A 27,396-nucleotide genomic window follows, 5' to 3' on the forward strand; every position below is an offset into this window, starting at 1 on the left:
AGGAAGTGTGTATTCACTGTCTTTCTTCCTTGGTTGGAGAGGGCAGAAGAGGGAAGTGGTTTGGGAATTTTGACTGAATAGCTGTCTTTAAAAAAGTTTTTTCTTAACACCTTTAAATGAAAAAAAAGCTGCAAATAGCTTAATTTAAAATGTGTAATGGGCTTTATTGCAGATCTTTCTATTCTGTGTTTCTGTGCGGGTTTGTTGTGTACTAAATGTTTTAACTGTATAAAGTGTATCAAATTCAAAGTGTTACTGCTTTAACAGAACCGCTATAGTTAAGGTTGAGTTAGCTCTTCCATTATAAATCTTGGCATTCCTTTTCACATTTTGGCAGTTACTAATTGCATGTGGTTGAAACTTGATGATCAAGTTACCCACCAAATGCAATTCCATTGAAAAGAAAGTGGTTTTTATTGTTTACATGCACTGTAGTGTAGAATTAGGTCACCTTGTGGTGCTCCTATTGTATTCTGTTCAATATTCAGAATCAAACAGATTCTTTTTCCTCAGGGCACTAGAGATGCTGAAACAGATGGACCTGAGAAAGGAGATCAGAAAGGCAAGGCTTCCCCATTTGAGGAGGACAAAAACAGAGATCTTAAACAAGGAGATGATGAGGATGTTACTAAAATAAATGGCAGAGGTTTACCAAATGGAATGGATGCCGATTGCAAAGATTTTAAGTAAGCTTTCAACTGTTTCTCAAGAAGACAAGCATGTCTCTTAAGGGCATTATTACAGTTCTGGTTTATGTGTCAGCTTTAAACGTTACCCAGCTGCAGAGTGATTCTTCCTACCCCACATCCTCCCCTTCCCACTGTGCCACATGTTTCTTAGGATTGTCATTAATGTATGTGTTACTTCTCATGAGACAAATTCATCTTAATATGCTAATTATTCAAATATGGGTACCTTTAAAATGTGATGAATTAAAAAGGGATGAAAACTTTAACTGTTTTTATTTCAAACTAAATTCCTTTCTCTCTGCTTCTTCTTAATACTCCTAACTTTTGCATCTGATTGTTGTTGTAGAGAGCAAGTCCTTGAGAATTTTAGTTTTCGTTCTAATTTTGCTTGTGGTTGCCATAGCCTAACACAATTATTTCCCCACAAAAGTGCTTACAGAAACCATTTAATTGACTAAGGAGAAACAATGTATTTCCCTGTTCGTATAGTTAAATGTCACCTATTCACAGTACAGAATGGTGGTGTGGTTTGATGGTTTGCTTAGGGAAAAAAAAATTGCATCAAGCTCAAGCTTTTGAACTGTGAATTCCTATATGACAGCTATATTCCTATATAGTACAGCTAGCCTATTTTTTCCTAATAGTAAGCTGCTTTTTAAATTGGGTATTTTTAAAGGACTAATCTTTGGTTTTAAATGACTGTGATGCATTTGTAACTGTCACACAGAAGAATTAGCAAGATTGGAAAACTAGACTGTTCATGAATTTGTGTTAGCTTGATGAACATGACTGAATAGTTGTGGTTTCATTACTTCATAACTGAACAAGTATACTAAAATGCATGTTTGAATTCCATATGTAAGTATTTCCTACCCTTTAAAAAATGTATTTACCTGGGGCTAAGGAGGGATTCTTCAGGTCTGTTTTTCAGGACATATTATTGAAAAGAGTATAGTACCAAAGAGTTAAGAGAGCTCAAGTTAGCTCCTTTCGGATGCACGCTGCAGTGTGCACAATAAACAAAGTTACCTTCAATATTACATGTAGAAAATGCAGAATAAATTTTGTCCTGCTTTTCTTTACCAGTATCTATTTCAGTCTTGAAATAGTTGCTTGCAAAGCACCTTACATATTATTTAAATAGATAAATTATTAAAAAGAACAGACAGGTGCAAAAAAGCATCCAAAGCCAGTAAAACTCTCTCTCAAAAAAAAAAAGTCCATCTAATTTAAATGAGCCATATAAAGTGGTGGTACAAACCCTCCAAACAGAGGTTTATAATTGAAGTATTGACACAACTTTAACTATAGCAACAGAACAGCACCATTATAAGGGGCAACCTATATTAGGTAAACATAAGTATTAACAAAGAAACTTTGTCCTGTCCTCCTCTTTGTATTTTTATTGTACTTACAGCTTTTTTTTTTTTTTTAAACTAAAATAGGTACTGAAATAACTGCCTTTTTTTCCTATTGTTCTTCACTTTGATGCTGTATGTCACCTGGGAAGAATAAAGAATATTAAATGGCTTCAAACTCAAGTTTGTACATTGAGCAAGATATAATTGGTAGCTAGGATACTGAGGTGGTGGCCAATGTTATAGATGTTAGTCATGAAGTTGGTTGTTATATTTAAAAAAAATATAGTGCAAGTGCTTCATCTCTAGTATTTTGTCAAAAGTAATAGATTATTACTTGTATTAATAGTAATACCGTATTGTTGAATAAACTCACTAAGAGAGTGCTTTCTAGCTATACAGTTAGAGTTGGTATCAGCAAATACATTAGTACTGACAGATTTCTTTTCATACATCTTGTGCGTCAGTGTGAAACAGATATTTCAACTTTGGGGCCCTGAAGAGGGAGGAGCAGAACAAGTAGTACTAAGGCTTTGTCTCTGTCCTAGAATTAGCAGGATACCATACTGGTCTGGCAGTGTACTGCTGGGATAAGCGTAGTTTCATCCTGCAAGATGGCATTTTGTATCTGAGCCCAGATTTCATAATTAAAGCAAACTTCACTGGAAGTTGTATGTTTCCTGAAAAACAATATATAATTATCAAGTTCTGCCAACACAATAATGCTGTTAAGGGAGCATAGATTCTCTAGCACAACTCCTTATAATAGCTGATTCTAGATTTTTGCCAGTAAAAATTGGTTGTCTAAGCAATTTGGCCTGACACAGACATTGGGGTACCACTCAAAATTAAGGTACTGTAAATCTAACCAAATACAGGGTTGGGAATCTCTTTAGGATGTGAATCTGTTGACCTCTCACTTCAAGTGTTTGCTGGTAGGTCTTCATAGGTGCACAGGAATTCCCGTGTAGTCAGTGGGGATGTAGTCAGTACAGATGGTGGTTGATGAGAAGATACTTCAGGTTTAACTCGAAGTAAACTTATAGTGACTGCTCAGTTGAGTTGCTTTCTGGGCTCTTGTTAATGCTGTTGACTGGGTTTTCTTGTCCTCTGATGGGAATTTAAACACTAGTGCACCTAGTATTTGAATGTAAGTGTGGTGTAAGTGTAGCTGTCTGCATCTCAGCTGCCACCAGTGCTTCATACTTGGAAACTGAATTTTCAGGGATTTGGCATAGTAAGTCATGTCCAGCTTCGCATCTCTGTCTCACTGCCAACAGGAACCCTGTCTCCTGCTGCCAGCAGAAACCAAACACGCATGTTTTGCTTACGCCTAAAGATTCTTTCCTGCAACAAGAGGCTGTATTTATTCTTAGGGAAACTGAGAGGAAATCAGTGGAATTGTATTGGGAACACTCCCCCCCGCCCCCCCCCCCCCGCCCATTCATGTGGTGTAGTGTAGTCTACTAAGTGAGATGTGTAGGAAATTAAATGTTTTAGTCAAATGCTAAATGAGGCAATTAGGAATCCATTTTACTTAAGGTAAAAAAATACATTGTTTCGTTCAAGATATGAAAGATACTTGCTATATTGTATGTTTGTCTTTTCCAGTTGAATTTTTATTGTCTGTCTCTCTCTGCTTTGGCATGAGGTGCACATAGCCATTTCTTTTTTTCTTTTCTTAAATTTCTCTTCAATACATTTTCTAATAATTCCTTTCGCTCCCAAATGCAATAAAGAGCCATCCCCAAAAGTTAAAGGTGACCATAGTCCACTCTACATCACTCAAAACAGCCTCAAATATGATTTTTTCTCCAGTGATTTTAAGATCTGTATAGTTTTAAAGTTTCAAAAATAATAAATAAAATTGTGCTTTGAAGTGAAATGTGTCCTTTATCTTGAGCCACTGATGCATGTTGTTTAAAATTGTTAAAATTGGTCTGTAGCTTCCGTTTTGAAGTCTGAGTTCTTTTTTAAAATACAGATGCTGTACTCTGTCCATGGACAGCTTTATTTAACACTGAAGAGTTTCTTCAATTTCTTCTAAACAGTCGTACCCCTGGAAGTCGACAGGCCTCCCCAACAGAAGTAGCTGAACGCTTGGGCCCCAATCCTGGCACCACAGAAGGATTAGGTCCACTTCCCAATCCGACAGCTCACAAGCCTCTGGTGGAAGAATTTTCAAATCCAGAAAATCAGAATCTAGATGCCATGGAACAAGTTGGTCTTGATTCTCTACAGTTTGACTATCCTGGCAATCAGGTACAAATGGACTCTTCAGGAGCTACTGTAGGACTTTTTGACTATAGTTCTCAGCAGCAGGTTAGTAATGGAATTGAAAACGTGCCGAATTGATCCTTTAAGCTGTGCATTATCCTCTTTGATAACCAGCTATTTAAGCATATAATGCATTTAATTGTTTTGTCTGTGACTTAGTCAAAGGCATATCAATGTATATTTAATCTAGAAGTATACTGGTGCATGAATTTCTGGTTTAGTAATTTATTAGGATAGAAGCTTGGTTTAAAATACTTTTTTGTAAGTAAATCCCAGTATATTATAGCCCTGACTTTTGAAAACTGAAAATCATCTTTTTTCTTTTCCAATAGCTTTTCCAGAGGACTAATGCTCTGACTGTCCAGCAGTTAACAGCAGCCCAGCAGCAGCAGTACGCACTGGCTGCAGCTCAGCAGCCGCACATAGGTGAGGTTTTTGTAAAGTACACCAGGCATCCCTGGCAAAAGTGGGATTTTGAAATCAAAAAAGAATGTTAATTCATTCTTCCTTGTTAATGGCACCTTTTAAAGAGGTGGCTCTTTATTCTTGCAGGTGCCTTTCTTTGTGATGGAATTAATTCTCCAGCAAGCGTGTTGTTTTTTTTTCTGTCCCTTTAAAGCAATTCAGTGTATTAATTGGATGCATAAAGTTTTTAGTGTACTGGCAACTCAACAAGGAGGCAGAAGGGTCAGCAGCTACAGCTGGGGTTTAAAAGTGGCAGGTCTTTAGTGTTATACAGCTGACTCATACAGCCTTTCAGCTGGGAGCATGGCAAATTGAGATATTTGTGGGATCCCCAGTTCTTATCTTCTGTCTGCCTTTGACTTCTGAGCTGCAAAGAAGCCCCTGCTTTATACAGTGCTGACTGAGGAGTCAGCTGTGTCTTGCGCCTTGCAAATGCAGCCTCTTCTGATACTCATTAACTGAAGTTTAGCAAGAAGCCTCCTATTCAGAAGGAGGAACATAGTTTGATGTGCCATGCTTGCTGCACTAGTTGCTGCCTCAGTGTTGGAAAAAATACATGAACCTGCCTGACTGGAGAAACTGGTAGGAATGTTTTGTTTGCATTCTCCTTCCATTACAGTCCTTATATCAAATTTGGATTCTCGAAAGTAAGATTAGCATCTCATAACTGGCTGTTTAAAAGCCAGGTGTTTGATTTAAACTATCTGGTTAGATTTTTTTAGATTTTTTTTTTTTTTTCCCCCTCTTCTCAAGGAAAAGAGATTTGTATCTCTAGCAGGTGCTTCATTCTTCCTGGCTGATTCACCTAAGACACTAGATGATTTGTCTGATAGAGTTTTGTTGCAAGACTAGTGTAACTTTTAGATAGTTAAAGGTGGGCAAGGTAAATTCCACTCTGTATAATCTTTTCTGTATAAGGGTGGGTAGATACACAGGATATAAATCTCCCTGGAGTCTGTAGATACAGCAAAACAAAGCTGTTAGGTCTTGGGATTAGTAAAACAAGAACGGCGAAAAGACATAAAGTGTTGATTTCTGTAGCAGTGTGCCTGCTCTTAGAAACTCCTGAAATACAAGCAGTTCTGATTCTAACAGATAGCTTTGTGATTTGATTGGTTTGAATGTGATGGTGCTTGCTAAGTATGTCAGCTATAATTAAACTCTGTTTATTACTGTAGCAGGCGTATTCTCAGCAGGCTTGGCTCCAGCTGCTTTTGTGCCAAACCCATACATTATCAGTGCTGCTCCTCCAGGTACTGACCCATACACTGCAGCTGGATTAGCTGCAGCAGCTACCCTAGCAGGTAACTGAACACTTTCTAGTGTTTATCTTAATAATTTTACTGAACAAAATTAGAAAAAAAAGCTGAAATCCATCCTGTTTATTTTATGTAAATGTGTTTCTAGGAAGGAGGGACTTGTAGGAAAATTAATACTATCATTTTGAAAAATTTCACTAAAATGGAAAGGGTTTCAGTTTCTGTTGTATGCGGATTCTGAGTATTTCCATTGGACTTTTATATGCAGCAGTTAGGTTTTTTTCTGGTCTAAAAATGTTCATCCTTAATAAAGTTTTCACCTGACATTAGCAGTATGTATTATTTTCACAAGATGAGACAGCTAACCTTTCCTTGTATGTTTTTACTCTGTGCATTAATTTCCTAATTCCAGGTTTTCTCATTCCCAGTGGGCATGAGAATAAAGATGTTTTCCGGCATGCTGAAAGGCCCAGACAACAGATAAACCCCAAGCTCAGGAAAGTCTCTTTAAAGTTAATAGGTATCACTGTGAACCACCACCACTGAGAATTCAAGTCCCAGTTAGTGCCTAAACCTGAGCAGTACATTTTGTACAAAACCTGTATCTGCAGTTGATGGTTTCACAGGAAAGGCAGTAGAAAGAACCAAAATGACTGTGTGCATAATGCATGATGTGTACAGTGCAGTGATACAGAATGCTCAGACTTCTACAAGTTCTTTATGAATAGACTAGAAGAGGTAAGTGTGTCTGTTCTGGAGAGTGTGATGTAGTAGGCAGGGGAGGCAGAGGCAGTAGTTGTGTTTGTAAGCAAAGGAAGCACACAGAAAGGAGGAATAACAGATTATTAAAGTCTCAGTATAACACTGTTGGGCGGATGAATTTGGTTCATTCTGTGGTGTTCTGAAATGATCTTTTTTCCAACCATGGAAACTGATTTTGAGTGTTCTTTGATATATAAACTTTGATTAAGTTTTTAATTTGTCACCCAAGTCTCACAAGGGTATTTATTTTTTCATAGAGAAGGTATGTTTTGATGGGAGTCCTTTAACTCATTTGTGTTCATGTATCATTTTGGCTAATATGGGAATTAATTTCTTTTTTAATACTGATTTCTGTTTTGACATTCAGAAGATGGGGCTGTTCAGCCTGGAGAAGAGAAGGCTGCATGGAGACCTTATAGCAGCCTTCCAGTATCTGAAGGGGGCCTATAGGGATGCTGGAGAGGGACTCTTCATTAGGGACTGTAGTGATAAGACAAGGGGTAATGGGTTCAAACTTAAACAGGGGAAGTTTAGATTGGATATAAGGAGGAAATTGTTTCCTGTAAGGGTGGTGAGGCACTGGAATGGGTTGCCCAGGGAGGTTGTGAATGCTCCATCCCTGGCAGTGTTCAAGACCAGGTTGGACAAGGCCTTGGGTGATATGGTTTAGTGTGAGGTGTCCCTGCCCATGGCAGGGGGGTTGGAACTAGATGATTTAAAGGTCCTTTCCAACCCTAACTGTTCTATGATTCTATGGATGCTATAAACAATATAAACAGTTACTTTAGCTGCAGTGGATGAAGTAATCATGTTTTCTGATTTTAGGTCCTGCTGTGGTTCCACCTCAGTATTATGGTGTTCCATGGGGGGTGTATCCAGCCAATTTATTTCAGCAGCAAGCTGCAGCAGCAAATACCACTGCAAATCAGCAAGCAGCTTCACAGGCACAACAGGGACAGCAGACGGTAGGTCCTTCATAAAAAGGAGTTGTGCATTTAAAGCCTTACCTTAACATTTTATGTACATAAAGATCAGCTTCTAGAAAATTTTGCATAATTCGGGTATTGTGTTGTATCAGATAATAAATGGTGCATTTAAAAACGCATTCTACAATCTTTCAGTGGCCTTTTTCCATGAAAGAAAAGCCCAGATCTTATAATGATGTTACGTTTGAGTGAATGTTAACTTGGTTGGTTTACTGGCAGTGTGGTTAATTTCAATGCCAGTCTGACAAATTTAATACAAGAAGTGACTTTTGAGTTATCATGAAGTTGCAGAGTACCTTCATCACTGTTTGAATATTCAGGTGGATCTTTCCTCCTACTGATAATTGTTATCAACGAACTGCATTGATAACTAAACGTGTATCATCTCTCCATTGTTATTTTGCTTTCTCCGTAACATTCATACCCAATTTATGCAAATCACAGATAAAATGTTTTGTGGGGATATGTTGTAAATTGTATTTCTGTCTTATTTTGGACCCGGAGATTATTTTAACGAAAAGGAGTAGAGTAGGTGAAAGAATTTAGATTGCTTTTCAGTCAAATTCAATCAGAGATAAGCTGTTGGAACATAACAAAATACACCTGTGTTGCACGTTGATAGTGTTAGGCGAATTCTTGAAACTCACTGCATTTTTGCAGCATTGTTGGCACTGTAATGTTAATTATTTAGACGAGTTACTACGAGCTCTGAAGTTTTCTGACTTGAATCATTCTGTTGCCTGAAAATAATATAAGTGAATGTATTTATCAGGGAAGGACAGGTGTTCAGTTAATAAATAATGGAAATCATAAATATATAACTCTTAGAGAGTTTTGTCCTTTATTACCATTGATGGAACACATGAGCTCTGCTGTGCAGAGCAAGGCAGATACTTCATTGCCACATTTGTCAGCAAATACTACATGCCTTTTATTCTTTCATGTATCTGTGAAAACAGCAAGGTGGAGTATTCCCAAAATGAAATTCAGAGCTAAGTGGCATCAAATATGCAAAGGAACTGAATTATACATTTTTCAGCACAAAATGGGCTTGCCTTCTTATCTTTTAAGGAAAGGGTGTCTTATTGGTCTTTTCCAGGTTCTGCGTGCAGGAGCAACTCAACGCCCACTTACTCCCAGTCAGGGTCAGCAAGGGCAGCAGGCAGAGTCACTTGCAGCAGCTGCAGCAGCAGCAGCAAATCCTGCTTTGGCTTTTGGTCAGGGTCTTGCTACAGGTATGCCAGGTATGTGTGTTACCAGTAGATTGAGAGAATCATTGACACTTAAAATGTTGGTGTTATTACATAACAAGACTTGGAGAGTTAATCTGTTATGTTAATGGTAAGCTGCTTAGAACTGAGTTCTACATAGTTTTATATTGTTCAGTTGGATTAAAATACTGGCACAGCATTTCTAGAGCACAAGAAGTTTTGGGCATTTTCTCTTGTATTTGTTGTTGCAAATGTGTGCACAAGGAGTATGGTTGGGTTTTGCAGGAGAAATTCATATATAATGAAGCAACTGTATGCTGTTTTAAAAGGTCATGAATTGTCTGGTTATTCTGATGCAACAGGAAGTATTAATTTGTCTTCCTGAAGTGATGTTTTACTTGCAGCATGTAGTAATAAAATCTAAAATGCAGAATCCAAAATTAGGAAATTTAAAAGAATATTACTGCTTAGTCATCTCTGAAGATCACAGTGTGCTTAAACTGGCAGCACTCTAAAGCTTGGAGCCTCAGATCCTTTTAGCATACATGGCTTCTGACTATACCCGTGGGATAAGTATTCTCAGTCTCAGTACATATGTCATAAATGTACTAGCTTTAAGTTCAGCATCGCTTTAAGGTATTTGGTACGATTACCTGAGCAAGGACAAGTTAAGTATACTTGGCTGTTCTTCAATATGAAAGCTAAGATTTTACTTGATTAAGTTAGGTAATGATGAAGGTAGCTGAAACTGAGTTTGACTTGTACAGATTCTCCTCTGTCAGCGCTGCTGTCAAATGCCTCATAATCTTCAGAAATCAGAGCTAATTTGTTACTGGATGCTGTGGGACTGCATTGTGCATTTTCTGTTCATGATCAGATTCTAAGCCTCTAGCTGCTGAACAGTCTGGCTCTTGTGTTTTTTCTTTTCTGTTTTGTTTTATAACTGCCTTTTTATTTCTTACCATGCAGCTTTTAGCATCTTTCTTTTCCACATAAAATGAGGAATCGGCTAAGTGTGCTGTCATAGCACCTGTCAAATGGTGTCTCTGCACCTCACCAAAGCAGTGGAGAAAGCCTGCAGTGATACCAGAGGTGCTATAAACATCTTTTTGCAAATGCTTCAAAGGTTTACCTGTACTTCTTTTTGTATGTCTTTGCCTGGGGGCGAAGTGGGGTAGTATTACTTATTAGTTCTCACTGTGGACATGGATTTCTAAAACAGGCGGATGGTCCATGACTTGTAAAAAGCCTGTGAGATTTAGCTTGATTCAGATCAACATGTGAGACCTTGAGCCAGCCCAGATTTGTGACTTAATGTCACAAAAAAGAGCATTATTTTCAAAAAATAAAGCATCTGTTTTAAGTCAGGGATAGTTCTTAAACCCCACAAAAAAGCCCGCTCTCCAAAGGGATGATTAAAAGCAATACTGAGTGGTCAAATGCAGGATAGGCTCTTGCATTGCTGAGTTTATGTGAAGATTGGACTTCCTTCACAAGGAAGGAAGGCTGAGGAGGTTGGAGCTGTTCAGCCTGGAGCAGAGAAGGCTGAGTGGAGACCTCATAGCAGCCTTCCAGTATCTGAAGGGGGCCTATAGGGATGCTGGAGAGGGACTCTTCATTAGAGGCTGTAGTGACAGGACATGGGGTAATGGGTTCAAACTTAAACAGGGGAAGTTTAGATTGGATATAAGGAGGAAATTCTTTCCTGTTATGATGGTGAGGCACTGGAATGGGTTGCCCAGGGAGGTTGTGAATGCTCCATCCCTGGCAGTGTTCAAGGCCAGGCTGGATGAGGCCTTTGGTGATATGATTTAGCGTGAGGTGTCCCTGCCCATGGCAGGGGGGTTGGAACTAGATGATCTTAAGGTCCTTTCCAACCCTAACGATTCTATGATTCTAAGCCCCAAGAGGTTTTCCATGAGGGCAGGGGTCTTTCTATTCAGCTTCCATTATAGGGTACTTCTTGGTCCCATCTGCTGCATGCCTGGATAGACAGAGATTTTTACTGTTCTGTCATAGGAATTGTGTGCAACTGACGTTCAACCTTACTGACCACACTGTTGCAGGGAATAAGGCTCAAAATATAAGCAAGCCAGGCATTTATTTTCTCAGTCATCATAAGATGGTTTTGTAGTGAGTCATAGGGAGTAATGGTGATTCTTCTTAGGTGAAAGAGAAGGATACAAGATGATGAAAAGGATACAGGCCACTTTAGATGGGAATCATGATACTGTTTTACATGTCTAGATACTTAAGGCTCTTTCTGTAGGTAGTGAAAAGAAATAGGAACTTTTACTCTTGATTCATCTGCCTCTATTTTAGTTACCTGATTTAGGATAAAGTGGATTTTGCTCCAGAGCTGCCTTTTTCTATCCACTTACTGTAAAATTGAGTCAAGATGAGTAAATTACATCTAGGTAGCGAATTGTGATTAGGTGAATCCCAGGTAGTAACTGCTGAACATATGTAATAAATAAGAAGAAAATATGCAAAACTCTTGTTTCAATTGACTTAGATGTTTTACAAGAAAGTGTAAATCCAAACTGAGTTTCTAGGTTTTGAATATTCTTTACAGAGACAATATCTGTAGTTAGGCTTCACTGTGAGCTAATAAATGAGTATATTATTTGACTTGTCCAGCTGCTGTCTTTAAATTGTTTCTGCTGCTTTCTCCTTGCCACAGCCTTCATGCTGAATGAAATTCATGAGCTGTCCCAACTAGGGGATTGTTCTGTTTTTCGGATTTGATATTTCAAGTGTTTCTATATTAAGTATTCAGGGAGTTGTATTCATGTAGCACTTAAGGCACATATCTCATCCTAAGCGCAAAGTGTCTGAATTCCAGATTACTTTTAACGTAATTTTTCTGTTAAATCTCTTCCAGAAAAAAACATCTTCTCTTTTAAAAGCATCAGAAGTGAAATACATTTTGCATTGGAGTTGTGCAGTTGGTTTAAATTCTTCAGTCCTAATTTATCAAGTCTTTCAGTAACGAGGATTCTTGTAGACCAGTTTCTTACTGCATAAACTTTCAAGACAAAGCCAGAGGGTACTCCCAGTTTCATCATAATACGATCAGGATACATTCTTTTCTACGAGTAAAACCAGTCCTCAACACAGACAGTGGCTGGACTCTGCTTAGTTGTCCTGCTTGAGGAATCTGCACCTGACCTTGGTTGTCTAAGGAGTCATTGTGCTCAGTGAAGATCCTCCCTAGTGCAGTTGCCATCCAAAGGCTGCAGAGCTGCTCAGCTTACCCTAAAATAGATGTCTAGCGGTGGGTCATCTGAATCCCTCCGGAGGCTTCATTGACTGCATTGGCTAGATCAGATACGACTTAGTCTGACTGAATTCATGCAAGTGAAGCCATTAACGCTGACTGTAATAGCGCATCTAGCATGCAAGTGGGCATGTAAACCAAGTTGTCTGGAAAACATGTATAAAACATTAAAATCAACAATTTTTGTCTATTGGCACTGAATTTTTTATTAGTTAGAGAAGCTTAAAGTGTGACATTGCAGTGGGTCTTGCATTCTATGCCTCCAGGAAGTATAAATAGAAGTAAAATTTAATTGTGGCAGACATACAGGGAGTTACAATATTGGCAAAGTTACAGTGGTTATAGAAAGTATAAATCACTTACTGGTAGGATAGCAAGTTCTGAATTTGTGTGAGGGCAAGTGCAAAGATAGGTGTATACATCTTCATTGGAACAAATGAAAGGTTACAGTGATTCAGATTTTGGTGAGCTTGGGAGACTGAAGTTGTCATGGTTTAAACCCAGCCAGACAGCTTGTTCACTCACTTGCCCTCCTTCTTGCCCTCCCCCTACTTCCGGAGGGACAGAGAGGAGAATCAAAAAGAATGAAACTCCCCCAGGTTGAGATAAGAACAGTTTAGTAACTAAGGTATAACACAAATCACTACTGCTACCACCAGTGATAACAATGATAAAGGAAATATAAGGGAAGAGAATACATCACCTCACCATCAGCCAACCGATAACTCGCCCTCCCCCAGCCTGACCAAGCACCGACTGATACCTCCTCCAACCGTGCAGTCCAAGCCCTTCTGGGTAACTCTCAGTTACATCCTGGGCATGACGTGCTGTGGTATGGAATATCTCTTTGGTCAGTTTGGGTCAGGTGTCCTGTCTCTGCTTCCTCCTGGCTTCCCCTCCTCCCTGGCGGAGCATGAGGCTCACAAAGTCCTTGGCCAAACTAAAACATCCTTGTTATCAGCTCTGTTCCCAGGCCAAAAGTCAAAACACAGCACTGCACCAGCTACCAAGAAGGAGAAAAATGGCTGCTACTGCTGAACCCAGGACAGAAGTGAAGACTGCAGCATTTAAGGAAAGCCGGAAGATCAAGAGCTGAATAATTTTTCAAATCTGTATGCAGAGTAAAATAATCAGATCTTGGGAATGTTGAGAAAGGAGAAGCTGTAAACTTTCTGCATTAGGAGAGAGGACTCTACAATGACTTGCTCTTGAGTTATGCTCCTGAGTGGGGAGAGAGAGAGGTGTCAGGATGGTAGTGTTAAAAGGGGCAGATAATAGAGTTGGCAGGAAGAAGTGTCACATCTGTTAAGTTAAATTGAGTAGAGGGAAGTGACAAACTCTGACATATATTTGGGTGCCATCAACAAGAGAAGCTGCATAGAGGGAAGGGAGTAGGAGATCTGGGCAGAGCTTTGTGATATTGCATACAAAAATGTGAGAAGAGACTGTGAAGTATCCAGTGAAAGCCACTGAAGAAATTACTGGATGGATAAAAGCAATACTAAGAAAGGGCTGCATGAGCCAACAGAACAGATTTCCTCTCATTCTTTTAAGAACATTTAAAGTTTCTGTGAAAAGAATTCAGAAAGTTTTCAGAGTCTCTAGTTTCAAAGACAATTAAAAATCATTTCAGCAAAGCACACTACTGGTAAACCAGATTGTTTACTTTCATATTCCCTGCTGATCTAGGGACAGTAAGTGTGGATAGAGCAGTTGCATTCTAAAATAAGAGGTGTGATCAGAAGCTGATTAGGAAGCAGAGTATGGTTTAGGTTTTTGGTTGCAGTGGAAGACTACAGTAACCTTCAATGTGAAGGCACTGTAAGGAGCTTTGATAGTTGTTAATCTAGAGTGGGAATTGCATAGCCACAGGGAAGTGATGATGAATGGAGAGGTAATAAAAACTGAAACAGAAAGAGAGAGGGAATTAGAGAAGACCTAGCAAGTCATCATCTCATCTTTGATAAAAGAGAAGGCTGGAAATAGTTCTAAATTTTGTGTTCACCTTTCTGGTGATTGCAGAGTACTGTGAAGGAAGGGAAAGGAGAAGAGTTAAGTTTTGCTGTGAGAGCTGTTCTTCAGTTACTTAATCTGATATGGGATGGTCTCTCTGAAATTGAATTTTTGATGTCAGACCAAATATTTTTATACCCTTGAGGCTGCAAGTGCACTTGGCAAGATCTTGGCAATTTCACAAATAGTCCTACATTGCTTTGTTTTAGTAGATCAGAGTAGAAAGCTAAGAGGCCTCTTATTCCAGTTCAGAATGTGTTCATTTCTGAGATTAGGAACACAGAAGCACCCAGTCATAGCTTGAACCTTCTGTGATGGATGACATCTTGATATTACTGACATAGCCTGTTTGTGGGTGGCATCACAGATAAGACAATGGCAAGGAAATATCAAGAGAAATTAAGCATTTTCTAGAGCAGAGAGCAATTCCATTTTTTTTTAATGCAGCATTCATACTAATCAGTTATTTTAGAAAATGAAAGTTAACTTTACTGCATTAGCATTAATCCTAGTACATTTAATTTGTGCAGTACTGTGTCAGGTTGGGGTTTTTTGGTTTGGTTTTTGGTTTGGTTTGGTTGTGGTTTTGTTTTGCTCAGTGTTTTGCATTGGAAGTAGGCTTGTTTACATTGTGGGCGTGAAGTTCTATAAAATATTGTGCATTAGCCTCTTATGAGCACAAGGGTGTAAATATATGATCAGGCCTTTTTTATACTGCTGTAGCGTTATTCGTGGATTTGCACATTTGAAGGGGGCGGGGCAGAATGAATACTGGTAAATATTAGTTCTGAGTTCTGAAACAGTGGTTTTATATTATACAACAGTAACAAATGGTGGGACCAACATGGGATTATCATTAGAATGTGCTACAAGTAAAGGTAGAAATTATGTAGGTACTAGTAACTGCTAATGTGTGCAGGAACATATGTGGAGCTTTCCTAATCATCTGGTACTCTATGCTGTTTTTTCTACTGAACTACAGTAAAAGAGACAGCCATCACTGACTTCTCCCTACCTTGGGAATGTAGCAGCCCTTCTTAGTAGTAGAGCAGCACACCACAATCCTGTAGGTGGAAGAGGCAGTGGAACCTACAGTGAAGGTTTCCTGACCAGTTCAATAGTAGGAACCTGTTTTGGCTGGTTTTAACTAGCCAAACTTTCAGACAAGCTCTGTGGAGGACAACTGCCTTGCTATGTAGTTGGTGAGAGAGAAAGTAGAAGCACCTAGAATACAAAAGAAGTGGTGAGCAGTGAGAGCAAACAGGTTTGGAATGATAGTAATAGCAAGTTTTCCAGAAAAGTATAGCACATTCCTCTCTGGAACAGTGAGTTGAACCTAAATATGTGGATCGTAACCATTCCTCTCCTGTTCAGTTACTATTGGAGTCTCATTCATATCTTCAGATCTTCTTGGTGTGAGAGAATTTGGATCTGTGTTTCCAGTTTCCCTGCAGAGTATTTTAAACACCAGGCCAGTAGGTAGATGGTGTTTCTAGCTGTTTCTGGAGCAAGGCATCTAGGCAGAGGAGGTTACACAGATGTTTTAGAAACTGAGGAGGAGAAAATGTGACTTGGAAGCCTGGTGACTGAGGTACTCACCTGGAATTAGAGGTCCAGGTCTTTATGTTTAGGTCTGTATGTATTTCAGAGAGAACTCTGCTAGACCTAGTTCTGAACATACATGGAAACTGACTTAAAATAGTGTGCAAAATCTTGGTTCTTACACATACAAAGATAGATGTGTGATTTTTATAATTTCGCCTTTTTTCTTAAAAGAATTAGTATATGAACATGGGAGGCGTATTGAAATTCTTTTGTGTTTTGATTTATTGTTTTGTAAGAATAGTCAACAAGATAAATGTATAACATTTTCAGTTGCTGAAAGAAGTTGGTTCTGTAATCTGAATATGACCAATGGTGTTCCTGCACCTTCTCACTATGAAGCTTACTTTGTTAACTTTGAAAATAAAATTCAGCTTCACTAAATTTAGCTGTTATTCTAGCTTTAACAAACTATGTAAAGCATTCCTAAGTAAGATTTTGTCGCAGCCTTTTATGATGATCACTGTGTTTTATTTTGATGTCCAGTAAATGTTCTAAGGCCATATGGCAGCTGTGCTGTTTTCCGCCTTGTAGTTTGTTGTCAAGACTATTTCAAGGAGAGAAAAAAAGCTGACTGCTGAGACTATTTGTATGTCCTGGGTTCAGAATACTAAACCATGACACTATGCTACTATTTCTTTTGTTCTTTGTTCTGTAGGCTATCAAGTACTAGCTCCCACTGCCTATTATGATCAGACTGGTGCCTTAGTAGTAGGCCCTGGAGCAAGAACCGGCCTTGGAGCACCAGTCAGATTAGTGGCCTCAACTCCTGTTATAATCAGTTCTGCAGCAGCACAAGCAGGTAAGTATTTTATCTTGTGTGGAGGTTGATGAGTATTTGATGATGTATTTTGTATTCGTCTGTGCAATTTCCTAGCTGTGAAGGATATACCATGCATGATTGCTCTCTTACACTGTTGCCTCCCTTTCTCTGAGGTTCTTTCTCAGAGAAGTAGTTTTCCTTTTTTAATTAAAATTTACAGTCCTCTCCCCATAGCTATACAGACGTGTTTCTGCAGATGTTGTTGCTTGTCAGATATAAGCATTTTCCCCTTTCCTCTCCTCATGCATATAGCACGCACTTCTCATCAGTCCCCTGAATGGCATTCCCTAAGAAGCAATCATTTTATTGCTTCGGCCTGGCAGAAGATGACTGAGTGCTCTGGGCCTTGCTGTGCTTTTCTTTTGAACGTATTTTCTTCTGAAAAGTGAGGCAAGGAAAAAAGCTAGAATGGACAGCATAAGAGGAGAATTAGTTACATGAAGTCTCTGGTTTTCTTTTTTCTCTTTCTGGCAGTGATGAGGTCTGGTACTACTTTACTGAACCGTTGTATTTATTGCATTCATTAAACTAAATACTAGCACTAGATTAAATTAATCTGTTCAGAAAATTAGATTTTAAGTTAATCTGTAAGCTTTTTTTCTCAATGCAGAACTTGCTTCTAGACATCAGCAGTTGAAGATGTCTTTGAATGATTTAGCTGCTACTGTACTATTGCAACTTTGAATATAAAAGTACAGTTCAGTAAACAGTAATGTCTTGTATGTTTACACTGAAAATTCTCTCAATTACATTAACAGTTGTACAGCCTTGTTTAGCCTACAACATATGCTTTATTCATTTTTTTCCTTGGGTAATGAAGACTGTAATACTAGAAAGTCTCTTTTAAGTCCTTTAATATTTGAATTTCTGCTTGTTAAAGAGGGCTTCAAGAAAATAGTTTAGACCTGAATAGCCTATTTTCAGTCAGAAATGTTTAAGAGAGTAATTGTAATTGAAAACGTGTTTTACAGCTGCAGCTGCTTCAGCTGGAGGAACAGCAAACAATCTTGCGGGAGCCACGAACGGTCTTTTTCGGCCACTTAGTGCCCAGCCACAACAACAGCAACAGCAAACAAATAGTAGCCTACAATCCAATTCATTTTATGGCAGTAACTCTTTGACCAATAACTCCCAGAGCAGTTCCCTTTTTTCACATGGTCCTGGCCAACCAGGAAGCACATCTCTTGGCTTTGGAAGTAGCAGCTCTTTAGGAGCAGCTATCGGCTCTGCACTTGGTGGATTTGGCTCATCAGGTAGGTTGTTAATATAGTGAGGAAATTCTGTGAGACTTTTGTGTTAAGCAAAAAAATGTGTCTGTATCCAGTCATCATATATACACATACATTTCTAAAAAGAATGCAAAAGTAGATTATTCAAATTTAAAACAAATTACAGGGAAGAAAAAAGGGGGTTTAAGTTCATTTGAGCTCTATATAGAAGATGTATTTTTGAAGGATGATCTGTAGTCATAGATACTTCCAAAACACTTTTCCATATTGATCACTGTACTCTGCCCCAGAAGTTTGTAACTGATTTTAGTAACCTTTTTATTATCAAGGAATTCTTCATTCTGTGCTTAAAGTAACAGTTGATGATGTTTGAGAGATGTATTCTTCTGTGTAATTTTCATGTCAGGAAAATTCCAAGTTCTAGAAAAAAATTAAATAGGATGTGACTTTCTAAATTTGATCTAATATTGAAGTGTATGTTTCCACCACATAGGATTTATAAAATGAAAACACTTAATACTCAAGTATAATCCTTGTTAACTCTGGTAGATTTAATCTTAGATACAGTTAAGCCTAAATAGTTCTGTGCAAGTCTGGGGTCTTAAATGACTTCAACAGATGCCCCTAAATATTATCAACCTATTTGTATTGAACAAGGAAAAAAAAATAGTTAATGTTGCCATCATCTTTCTGCCCAGAAGCAGAAATTTCCTATTCACACAGTTTTTAAATATGCAGGGTAGGTTTTCTTATTTTTCAGATTCAGTACTAGTAAGACAAATTATCTTTTCTAAAGAATATTTACTTTGTCTATTAGTCTCTTTAAGTCACAGCTATTATTATTATTTCATCCATGGACTGTGTTTATAGTCTTATGTATCTTGCAGAGTGGTGGTAGGAATTGGGGAAAACTTATGTACTCTAGCCGTATTCTTTTTGAAATTTAATGCCCCAAGGGAAATAAAACCTAAATGTTGAAATGCAAAAAGATTATTACAAAATAGCTTAATATATGGAAAAGCAGAAGGAAAAACATGCCCTTCAGAGTTAAAATACAATACCTGTTATTTGGTAGCTAAGTGGAGATGAATACTAACGCCAAATGTACTGCATAATAACACAGTGATTTTCTCGTCGTTGTTCATAAGTAACCTAAAAAATTATTCACTTGAACAAAACTAAAGCTAGGAAATCAGAATCGAGTTTAACACTGATCCCCTCTAATACCTGATTTTAAAGACCGTCTTTAACAAAAGGATAAAAATGCAGAGCCTACTCAGTCATGTAGGGTTTCTTAATTTTCTATAATATCACAGCAGGTAAATCTTATTTAAAAGTAACTGTGCTATCCAGGTACTGTATTTTGTAATATAATTTGTCCTGAGCTACTTGCAGGATTTCAGTGAATTCTTAGCAGCTGTGTTCCCCTTTAGCTACGTTTTCATTTTATTGATAGTTAGTGATATTGCATATTGAATCCACTGCACTCATTTAAGTCTCTAGGTAGAATATTTTTTTAAAAAAAGTCTTTATCCAACATTACTCCGTAGAATACAAATTTCAGTTGTGTATCTACTCTACTCAGCATAGTTCTTTCTGGCACAGGAGATTAAGCTTTTTTCTTGTAGCAGAGGTCAGTTCAAGCTTTGTCCAGAGCCTTCAGCATAGACAACATATGCTGAAATCTTACAGCAGTATCCCAGGTGATTTAGTTAGCATGGTAGTTTCCCCAGGGAATCAGGAAGCCTATGCTCTTGCAGTTTGGGAAGTGCTGATGAAAGGTGCTATCAAAACCTGAAATATTTTTAGTAATATCATTTGAATAAAAATATATTGAAAGTGCCCTTCTGCCAAGTATAAATTCTACTTGCCATAACAGCCACTTTAAAAATGCTTCCTGGTTATTTTTTGTTTTTAAAGGAGTTCCTGAGCAGTATGCACATATGAAATTAATTACACTGATGAGTACTTACACAAATAGGGTTATTACTTGTTGAGGCAAATTAAAAACAAGTTCAATTTTTTATTTGCCAAAGTTTCAGCTTCTTTGTAACTCCCCGTAGTGTGTTGTAAAGCTTGAATGTCAGTTAAAATACAGCCATGAAGATTGACAGATGGCAATACAGATCTTCCCCTTATGATTTCAGTTATTGCAGGGGGAAAAAAATAATAGCTCTGCAAAAAATGCAGTGGTGAACATGTTGTAGCTAAATGGCTGAATCACAGAATAAAAACCAGAAGAGGCAAACATACCGTATAAATGGCTGTTCGTACTTTACCGTCTCTTTTATTATGAGGTCACTCATACTTCATTTAAAGGTTTAGGTACATGATAAATTACTGCAGCTTAAGAGGTAACTAAGAATTGGATCCACTATGGCAGCTTTCCAGATGCCAATTTCTGGCGTGTAACAAGTGTAAAGTAATTGCATTACCTTAGATAGTGGTGAAGAGGGGTAAGCTAATTCAAGCTGGGTTTTGTGAGCTTTGTTTGTGTGTGTGTGAAAATGCAGCTCAGCTGGTTCACAGTAACTTGTTAAGCTGCAGTAATTTAGCTGAGTAAGACACTCTGAAAGCAGACTAAAGTTTGCTTGGTTTTATTAATAGCCAGAGAAATAACAGTCCCTCATGTAGCGCTGTATTAACATTCACATGCTTCTGTAGCCGAGCCAGAACTTGTAGAGCTAGTCTTAAATCTTGAGATTTCTTTCAACTGCTGCCTTAGTTTGCTCTTCTGATTTCTTATTCCCAGACTCCTTGCCTAGTTAGTCCAGTATCTTTTCCTTTTGGCTTCTTCTCTAGTATGTCTTCCTTCCCAGTTTCCAGGCAATACCTATCTCTCATTTTCCCTTCCAAATATGTTTCTGTTTCTGCTTGTACTGTGTAATGTGCCCATCAGCAGCTTGCTGTTCCAGTCTTTTTGCCCCACAGTTACATATACCTTCCACAGCCTAACTTTTCTTCAGATCCACTCTCTTCATCTTCAGTCCCACTGGTTTTGAAAGTGCTTGCAGTTTTTCTTGCAGTGTCCTTGTTGGCTCCTGTCTGACCTTTCTCTCTTCCTTGTTCTGGTTTCATTTTTTTTTTTTTTTTTTTTTTTCTTCTCCCTTTTCCTTTTTCCTTGGTGTATTTCTTGTGTTTGGCTGTTGTCTCCTCTGCATTTGAAGTAGAAGGCTTCCTTTTCACAATGTCTGATGCACTTTCCAAACACAAGGTGGGACCTTGGACAGCAATTTGAGTCCATTTTTGGCATGGCACATAGACGCCTAGAAGTTAAATTGCAGGGAAAACCTCTATCAGCCATCTCAGACATGGCTGTGTATGGACAGGAGTTTTAAGTTTTCACCTGTGTGTCTGTAGGAGATCTGTGCTAAACGTGGAAGAACTGTGATATTTGCTAAGATTTTTAGCTCCGTCAGAGAGAGCTACAGTGAAAGTAAGGTCTTCTGTTGCTAGCATATTGGTCTGAGTACGTGAAGCATTAACTTCTCATATAATAGGTAGCTGGATTATTTTGCTAAGCATAAAGCATCTTTCCTTGCCTGTTTTTCTGAAATTGCAGTGTTGTTTGGGCATAACTACTTTGCAAAATTTGGTCTAAGCAGGTACCTGCCATGAAAAGTATTGGCCAAGTTGCTAATGTTATGAGAAAAAAAAAAAAGGTCTTAAAATAGGAAGTATCAGGCAACCTTTGTATTGGGTCCTGCTGATAGCTTTAGTAGGAAGGTACCTGACAGGGGTAAAGATGATGGAAGTGTAAATTCTGGCCTTCTCATTTTTAAATTGGAAGTAGAAATCAGATTTTCCAAATTCAGCTTAAGAAGCATCTTTGTTATCAAAATATCCAGAATGTGGTTTTGTTCATGAGTATAATAATGTTCCAGTGTTTAAAATAGGCACTCTAGTTTAATATATCACTAGTACTCAACAGATACTAGAATTTAACACTTCTAAAAGCTTTTTATTCTCCTAATTTATCCTAGACTGTTCATTACCCTGCTGAATGGTGCTGTGCAGGATAATCAGTCCTTCAGTAATATACTGCTATCCAAGCTTCTAGTCTAATTCAACTTTCAGAAATACTGGTAGCAGTGAAGTTCCATTTTTAGTTTCTTACCGTAATTTTCTTGTCTCTGCTCTGCTTCTCATCTTGTTCTTAGCCTATTTATTCCCTCTTTATAATATCTTTTCAAAACACCTCTTTGAGAACCATAATTCTTATAGGGAATTTTAAGTAGTTGTTTTTTTCCTACAGGTGAGGGGTTCACAAACAAGAGGAAGTTCAGAAACAGCTGAACAGGAACATAAATTGTTTTCTGAACCCTTAAACGACAACAACCAATTGTCTTGAGCCTTTTTCCTGAAATCAAGTATCACTGACTGATAATTTACAGTGGAAAAGCAATTATCAATGAGTTCAGTGGGAATATTTTTAGAATCATTTGTTCTATAAAGTGTTAGTGTAACTTAATCTCTTAAATTCCATGTTTGTCCCAAAGCCTGAAGCCAGGAGGGTAAATCAGAGTACTGCAATATTACTGTGAGAAGTCTAGAATGAAATGTTGAAAGACATGGGCATTGGTGAAATTACTTATCAGTGGTATGTTTATACTCACTTAGATTTACTTAAAAGCATGTGTGGTAATCACAGTAATTTGTCTTTGTCATAACGATTGCTGTAATTATTGTGATCGCATCTGTTATTGCCCAGCTGTAGTTGGGGATAGGTTTCATTCAGTTGACACTGTGTAATTAGGGTCTTTTTATTTCTTCTTCAGTTGGCAGTTCTGCAAGTAGTAGTGCCACAAGGAGAGATTCTCTATCTACTAGCTCTGACTTGTACAAAAGATCTAGTAGCAGCCTAGCACCCATAGGGCAGCCATTTTACAATAGTCTGGGATTTTCCTCCTCTCCAAGTCCAATAGGCATGCCTCTGCCAAGCCAAACGCCAGGACATTCACTTACGCCACCGCCATCACTTTCATCACATGGATCCTCATCCAGTTTGCATTTAGGTAAAAAAATACAAAAACAAAAAACAAAAAAAAAACACTTTTTGTTTGTATGTGTGTATGTATTTCTGTGTGTAAAATATGTGTTGCGTAAGAGATGTCACGTTACCTTTGCTGTTAAACAGTTTTGTAATGAAGTAGGCCCATTCCTGAAAGGTGAAGAGTGCTCTCAAATGCTACTTGATTTAACAGTGGAGGGCACTCAGTGTTTTGCAGTATCAGGCCAACAAGTGGTTTTTCTTCCCTTGCAGAAGCCCGGTAGAGAGCCCAGTAAGATTTACTGTTCCTTGTGTATTATGTTTCTACAGTATGACAAGCAAAGGTGCATTACATTTTTTCTACTTCAGTGTATTACCACTTAAAGGGCGTTTTAAGACAATACTGTGTTTAACCGTGAAGTGACTTTCACTACTGCCCCCTACTTTTCTAAAGTAGGAAAGTGAGCAAAGGACTCAGTATAAAACATATTGAAAGGTGATTTGTGTATCAGTGAGCCTACTATCCTGTGGCCCAGATGCTTTGCCAGGAAGACGGTTTAGCACCAGGCTTGTGGAAAAAAATGCAGTTTGAAAGGAGTAGCAAAGGCTTCATCAGTGGTGGCTTTCTGTTATCAAATGCATTTTTTTAAGGAATGATGATAGTAATGTTTTAGAAAATCTTTTGAGCTAGTTAGATGACATGGGGGCTCAAACGTAAAAAAAATCACCAAAAAGAAAAATAGTTTACAAATGTAAAGAAACCCTGCCACAGCCTGCAGTATATTTAGAAGATAACGCCTCTAACCTGAGGTTACTTGATAAGCTTTCTCTGTTTTTCACTGCAAATATTTGTGGTCATTTAATTTGGATGCTAAAATCATACAGTGAAATTGGATGTCATCTCAACATTGACTTGCTTGTTGCTCCAGTAACTGTTCAGTGCATGATTCTGTGCATGTAACAGGCAACCTAATCCCCTGTACTTCGGTAAATACAAATAAAATGGGCAGAACTTTAAAAGTGCCTACCAGAATACACTTTGAGACATGTGTGAGTGATTTGTGTAACAAGGTTTAAAAAGTAATTTAAATATATTACATTTCTAGTTCAGTATCCCCTTCACAGTTAAGTGCTGCATACCCGAAGTAAAACAGGGCAAGGGGATGTTTCAGCACATTTTATTTTTTTTTACTTACCTTTTTTCCTTTTTCAGGTCTACAAAGTGCACCTTTGGGCTGAGACCGAGCATGGAAAGTTTCAGCCCAAATGGCGGCTTTTGAGAAAGTTCTGAACATCTGACAATGGGGTTATCATGGAAATCTCTTTCTTTCTTTCTGTTCAAAGTACTCTCACAATAGTTTTCATATGGCTGAAAACTATACTGAAATCAAACTTTGGAAGGCATTATCGAAAATTCAAAACAGCCAAAGTTTTGTGTTGTTTCACATTTGATAAATGTTGAAAGACTTCTTTCAATGCTGAGAAAATAAACTGTGATCAGTATAGAGGACTACCTCTGTTATCAGAAACTGTTAAATACTGATTTGAATCCGTTTAGGGCTGTTTGGCTGTGTGAACTAAGCTTAGTAGCTTGTTAAATCATGTTCTAGATCAGTGTGTAAAGGCCAGAATGTGCAGTTGTACTCTGAAAATTGACACAACCTTGATGGCTTCCATGTGTACTGCCTCTTCATCTTCCAAATGAAGTGGACCTTGATTATGGGTAAATTTTTGCTACCTTACCAGATCAGTCTGAAACTTTGGCAATTGAGGTCTTTTGGATTTTTGCTTTGGCAGAAATGCGGTAATTTTTTCAGCATTCTCTGCAGTCTGCTCTGTGTTGTGCCTTTGGGCAGTTATATCCAAGGTGTACTGGCACAGAAAGTTGAAGGTTATTTCTGCAGTTAATTGTCTGTCCTGTTGAATTTATTCTGATGTGTTCATCAACCACTTTTTGGAAGCATTTGGTTTGTTCTCAGATATAAAAAAATAAAACTAAGAAGGCAAAGCTTTCTCACCAAGTGAGAGTTATACCTGAAATCAAAGGGAGTATATTTTAAGAAGGGTATGATTATCACGTAATCACTTTTCAGAGTAGAACAACATTGTAAGTTCATGTCTGCATGCAGTTTCCACTGGTATTCTGATAATGCCTGTCAAATGCAGCTCTTCCTCCACTTTCAAAACTTGTTGTCCTGCCTGCTTAATATCAACAGGTTCAGCTAAGTTTAATTCCTGTTTTAAAAAGGGTATCAAACTCACTTGCTCATGTTTCAGCCACCAGAATACCAGAGCACAATACTGGGAAAGGGTGCATGGTTTTATAACCCCTTTGTCAGACACTGCTGCAGTTTGTAGCTTAAAAGACCAATTTCCCTTTTACAAGATATTTGTGATATTTTACTGTTTTCTGTCTTTTCTCACCAACTCTTATCCAACATCCTAAAGTAGGAATGTGTTAATTACTTTGTTCCAGTGTCAGTTTTCCTGCATTTGAAGGGATTTGTCAGTTGTCTGTTAACTGCTTCTTTACTGTAATCAGTTGGAGCAGTAAGGTCATGAATTTGAACTACCCTTTCACTCCCAGGGACAAAATCAGGAGGAAGTATTTTTCCTATGCTATAGAAACTCCTTTTATCTTCATAGTACTTTGTTTGATGGTACATTGCAGCATTGCAAGGGTTTGGTGTAGAGTAGGATTTTTAAAGTCTGGTCTTTTGGAGGTAATTATTTTGTGTGCCTTGCAAGCCAAGCTTGCTAGTAGTTTAGGTTTGATGCTTTTGTCTTCAGAAGTGATCATTCTGGGTGAGAATAAAGGCCCCTTGGCAATAGTGTGGGGAACTTTGCATTGTCTCTGTTGTGTTACCTACTCATAGCACTTTGGTAAGCCAGGCATAATAAGCACTGTCATTGATTCATTATATATATATGTATGTGTGTACATATATATGTGTAATTCTGTTTTCCCTATGAAGATGAAATTTTTAGCTGAGCATGAGGTGAAGCTGGTTTTTTACAGATGAGCAAATACTTTGTAGAAATCAAGTTTGGAGTGTTTACTCGTACGTGTTTTACTAGAAAATAATACTGTTGATTGATTTAAACAGGTACTGTGCAGTAAATTTCTTTCGTGTTTTGGTTAGAAACTACTGCAGAAATAGTTTAGTAATATGTACTGACAGATTAATGCTGTCAAAATTAATGTGTCTAGATCTAGTTTTTAATATTTTCATGTTCTCCTTTACATTAAATATGCTGTTGACATTGAGGATGTAGTAATCTAACATGCTTCGTCTCCTTGAAGCTTAGTAAGGCTCTGGTTTAGGTGGTCTAGATCCCTTTTATATCTCTGTGCCTCTTCTTCCCTATGGACTAGCCACAGGGATTTAGATTCAATTAAACTGTAAAACAAAATTATTCATTACGTTAGAGATCTTTGTTTTACCAGATCAGTAGTGATCGCTAAGTGACTAACTGAAGAACAAACTGCACTCTTTATTCCCCAGAGTTGTAATTCTGTGGCTGTAAGTGATGCCTGATACAGTCTTAAAATGTGTTTGCAGAACTGTTTAGAGTGGGTGCTTTTACTCAGTAGAGCATGTTCTCCAAATAATTTAAAAGACCTAGGTTGTTATCTTTTTGGTTCAGAATCTCTGAAACAAGTGTCCCCAGTTCTAGAAGAACATGGAGATGCAGTAGGCCCACCAGGATTTGGGTAGCTAGAATTCAGATTCCAGTTTTCCTTTTCTGAGCTGTTCACACTCAATTTTCAGGAAGCAGGCCAGGTATCCCGAATGTCCACATTAATGCTTTGATGGTTTTGGACTGAGAAAGTAATAAGCACAATATTTAGGAGAATAGTCCATTGTATGCAAGAGTATAACTGTGTGTAGTAAGTACCTGTGACAATGTGCTTTTAGTTCAGGGGTTTTAAGTATTTTTCAGATCTGCTGCTGTAATGAAAGGTTACATGAGAAGAAAGCCAATTACCTTTTAAATTGCTGTTCTTTATAATAGTGTCCAGGGGTTTACAAGGTTAAGCTTTCTGTGCACTTTTGAAGTCTGACAGGTTCTTCGAGGCACAATGGGTATGTTTTCAGTCTTCCTGTGTTAGGATACTGCTTAACGCGATTGTCTGAAGTAGTTTCACAGGCTAGACAGGAGCCTCCCAGCTGCAGCATAGTCATCTTACAAGTCTTGAAAAGGAGTGGTTCCCAAACTAGGCTGAAGAAAGACTTGATAATCCTGATTGAAACGTATTGTGTACATGTAGTTCTACTACACGTATGTAGTGTATTTGTTAAAAGCTAACAAGTTTCTTAATTTACGTTAAAAAAAAAAAATGACTGAAAGAATTCCTGATTTACGTGCAATTCCATGACGCTGTATGATAATTATAGCCATGCAGTTTGAGAACATGTAACCAAAACTGCCCTTAGTTTCTGGCACAGA

The 27,396-nt window shown here is 38.0% G+C and overlaps 1 protein-coding gene across 10 annotated transcripts in view; it reads left to right on the top strand.

Moving 5' to 3' along the window:
- Positions 1–27,396, top strand: part of PUM2 (pumilio RNA binding family member 2) — a 76,745-nt gene that overhangs the window by 37,732 nt on the left and 11,617 nt on the right. For 5 of the 10 annotated variants that reach the window (XM_057431755.1, XM_057431756.1, XM_057431754.1 and 2 more), the window contains 9 exons: positions 514–686; positions 4,099–4,369; positions 4,657–4,750; positions 5,968–6,093; positions 7,636–7,775; positions 8,896–9,040; positions 16,561–16,704; positions 17,697–17,978; positions 22,733–22,969. In XM_057431755.1, coding sequence (XP_057287738.1) covers positions 514–686; positions 4,099–4,369; positions 4,657–4,750; positions 5,968–6,093; positions 7,636–7,775; positions 8,896–9,040; positions 16,561–16,704; positions 17,697–17,978; positions 22,733–22,969 — 1,612 coding nt within the window. The remainder of the gene's footprint in view (positions 1–513; positions 687–4,098; positions 4,370–4,656; positions 4,751–5,967; positions 6,094–7,635; positions 7,776–8,895; positions 9,041–16,560; positions 16,705–17,696; positions 17,979–22,732; positions 22,970–27,396) is intronic. The other 5 variants (XM_057431751.1, XM_057431753.1, XM_057431759.1 and 2 more) reach the window with 3 other exon arrangements.

The sequence above is a fragment of the Pezoporus wallicus genome, unplaced genomic scaffold, assembly GCF_028554395.1.
Source record: "Pezoporus wallicus isolate ANWC-B61680 ecotype Strahan unplaced genomic scaffold, APGP_CSIRO_Pwel_v1 contig_161, whole genome shotgun sequence".
Lineage (NCBI taxonomy): Eukaryota > Metazoa > Chordata > Aves > Psittaciformes > Psittacidae > Pezoporus > Pezoporus wallicus.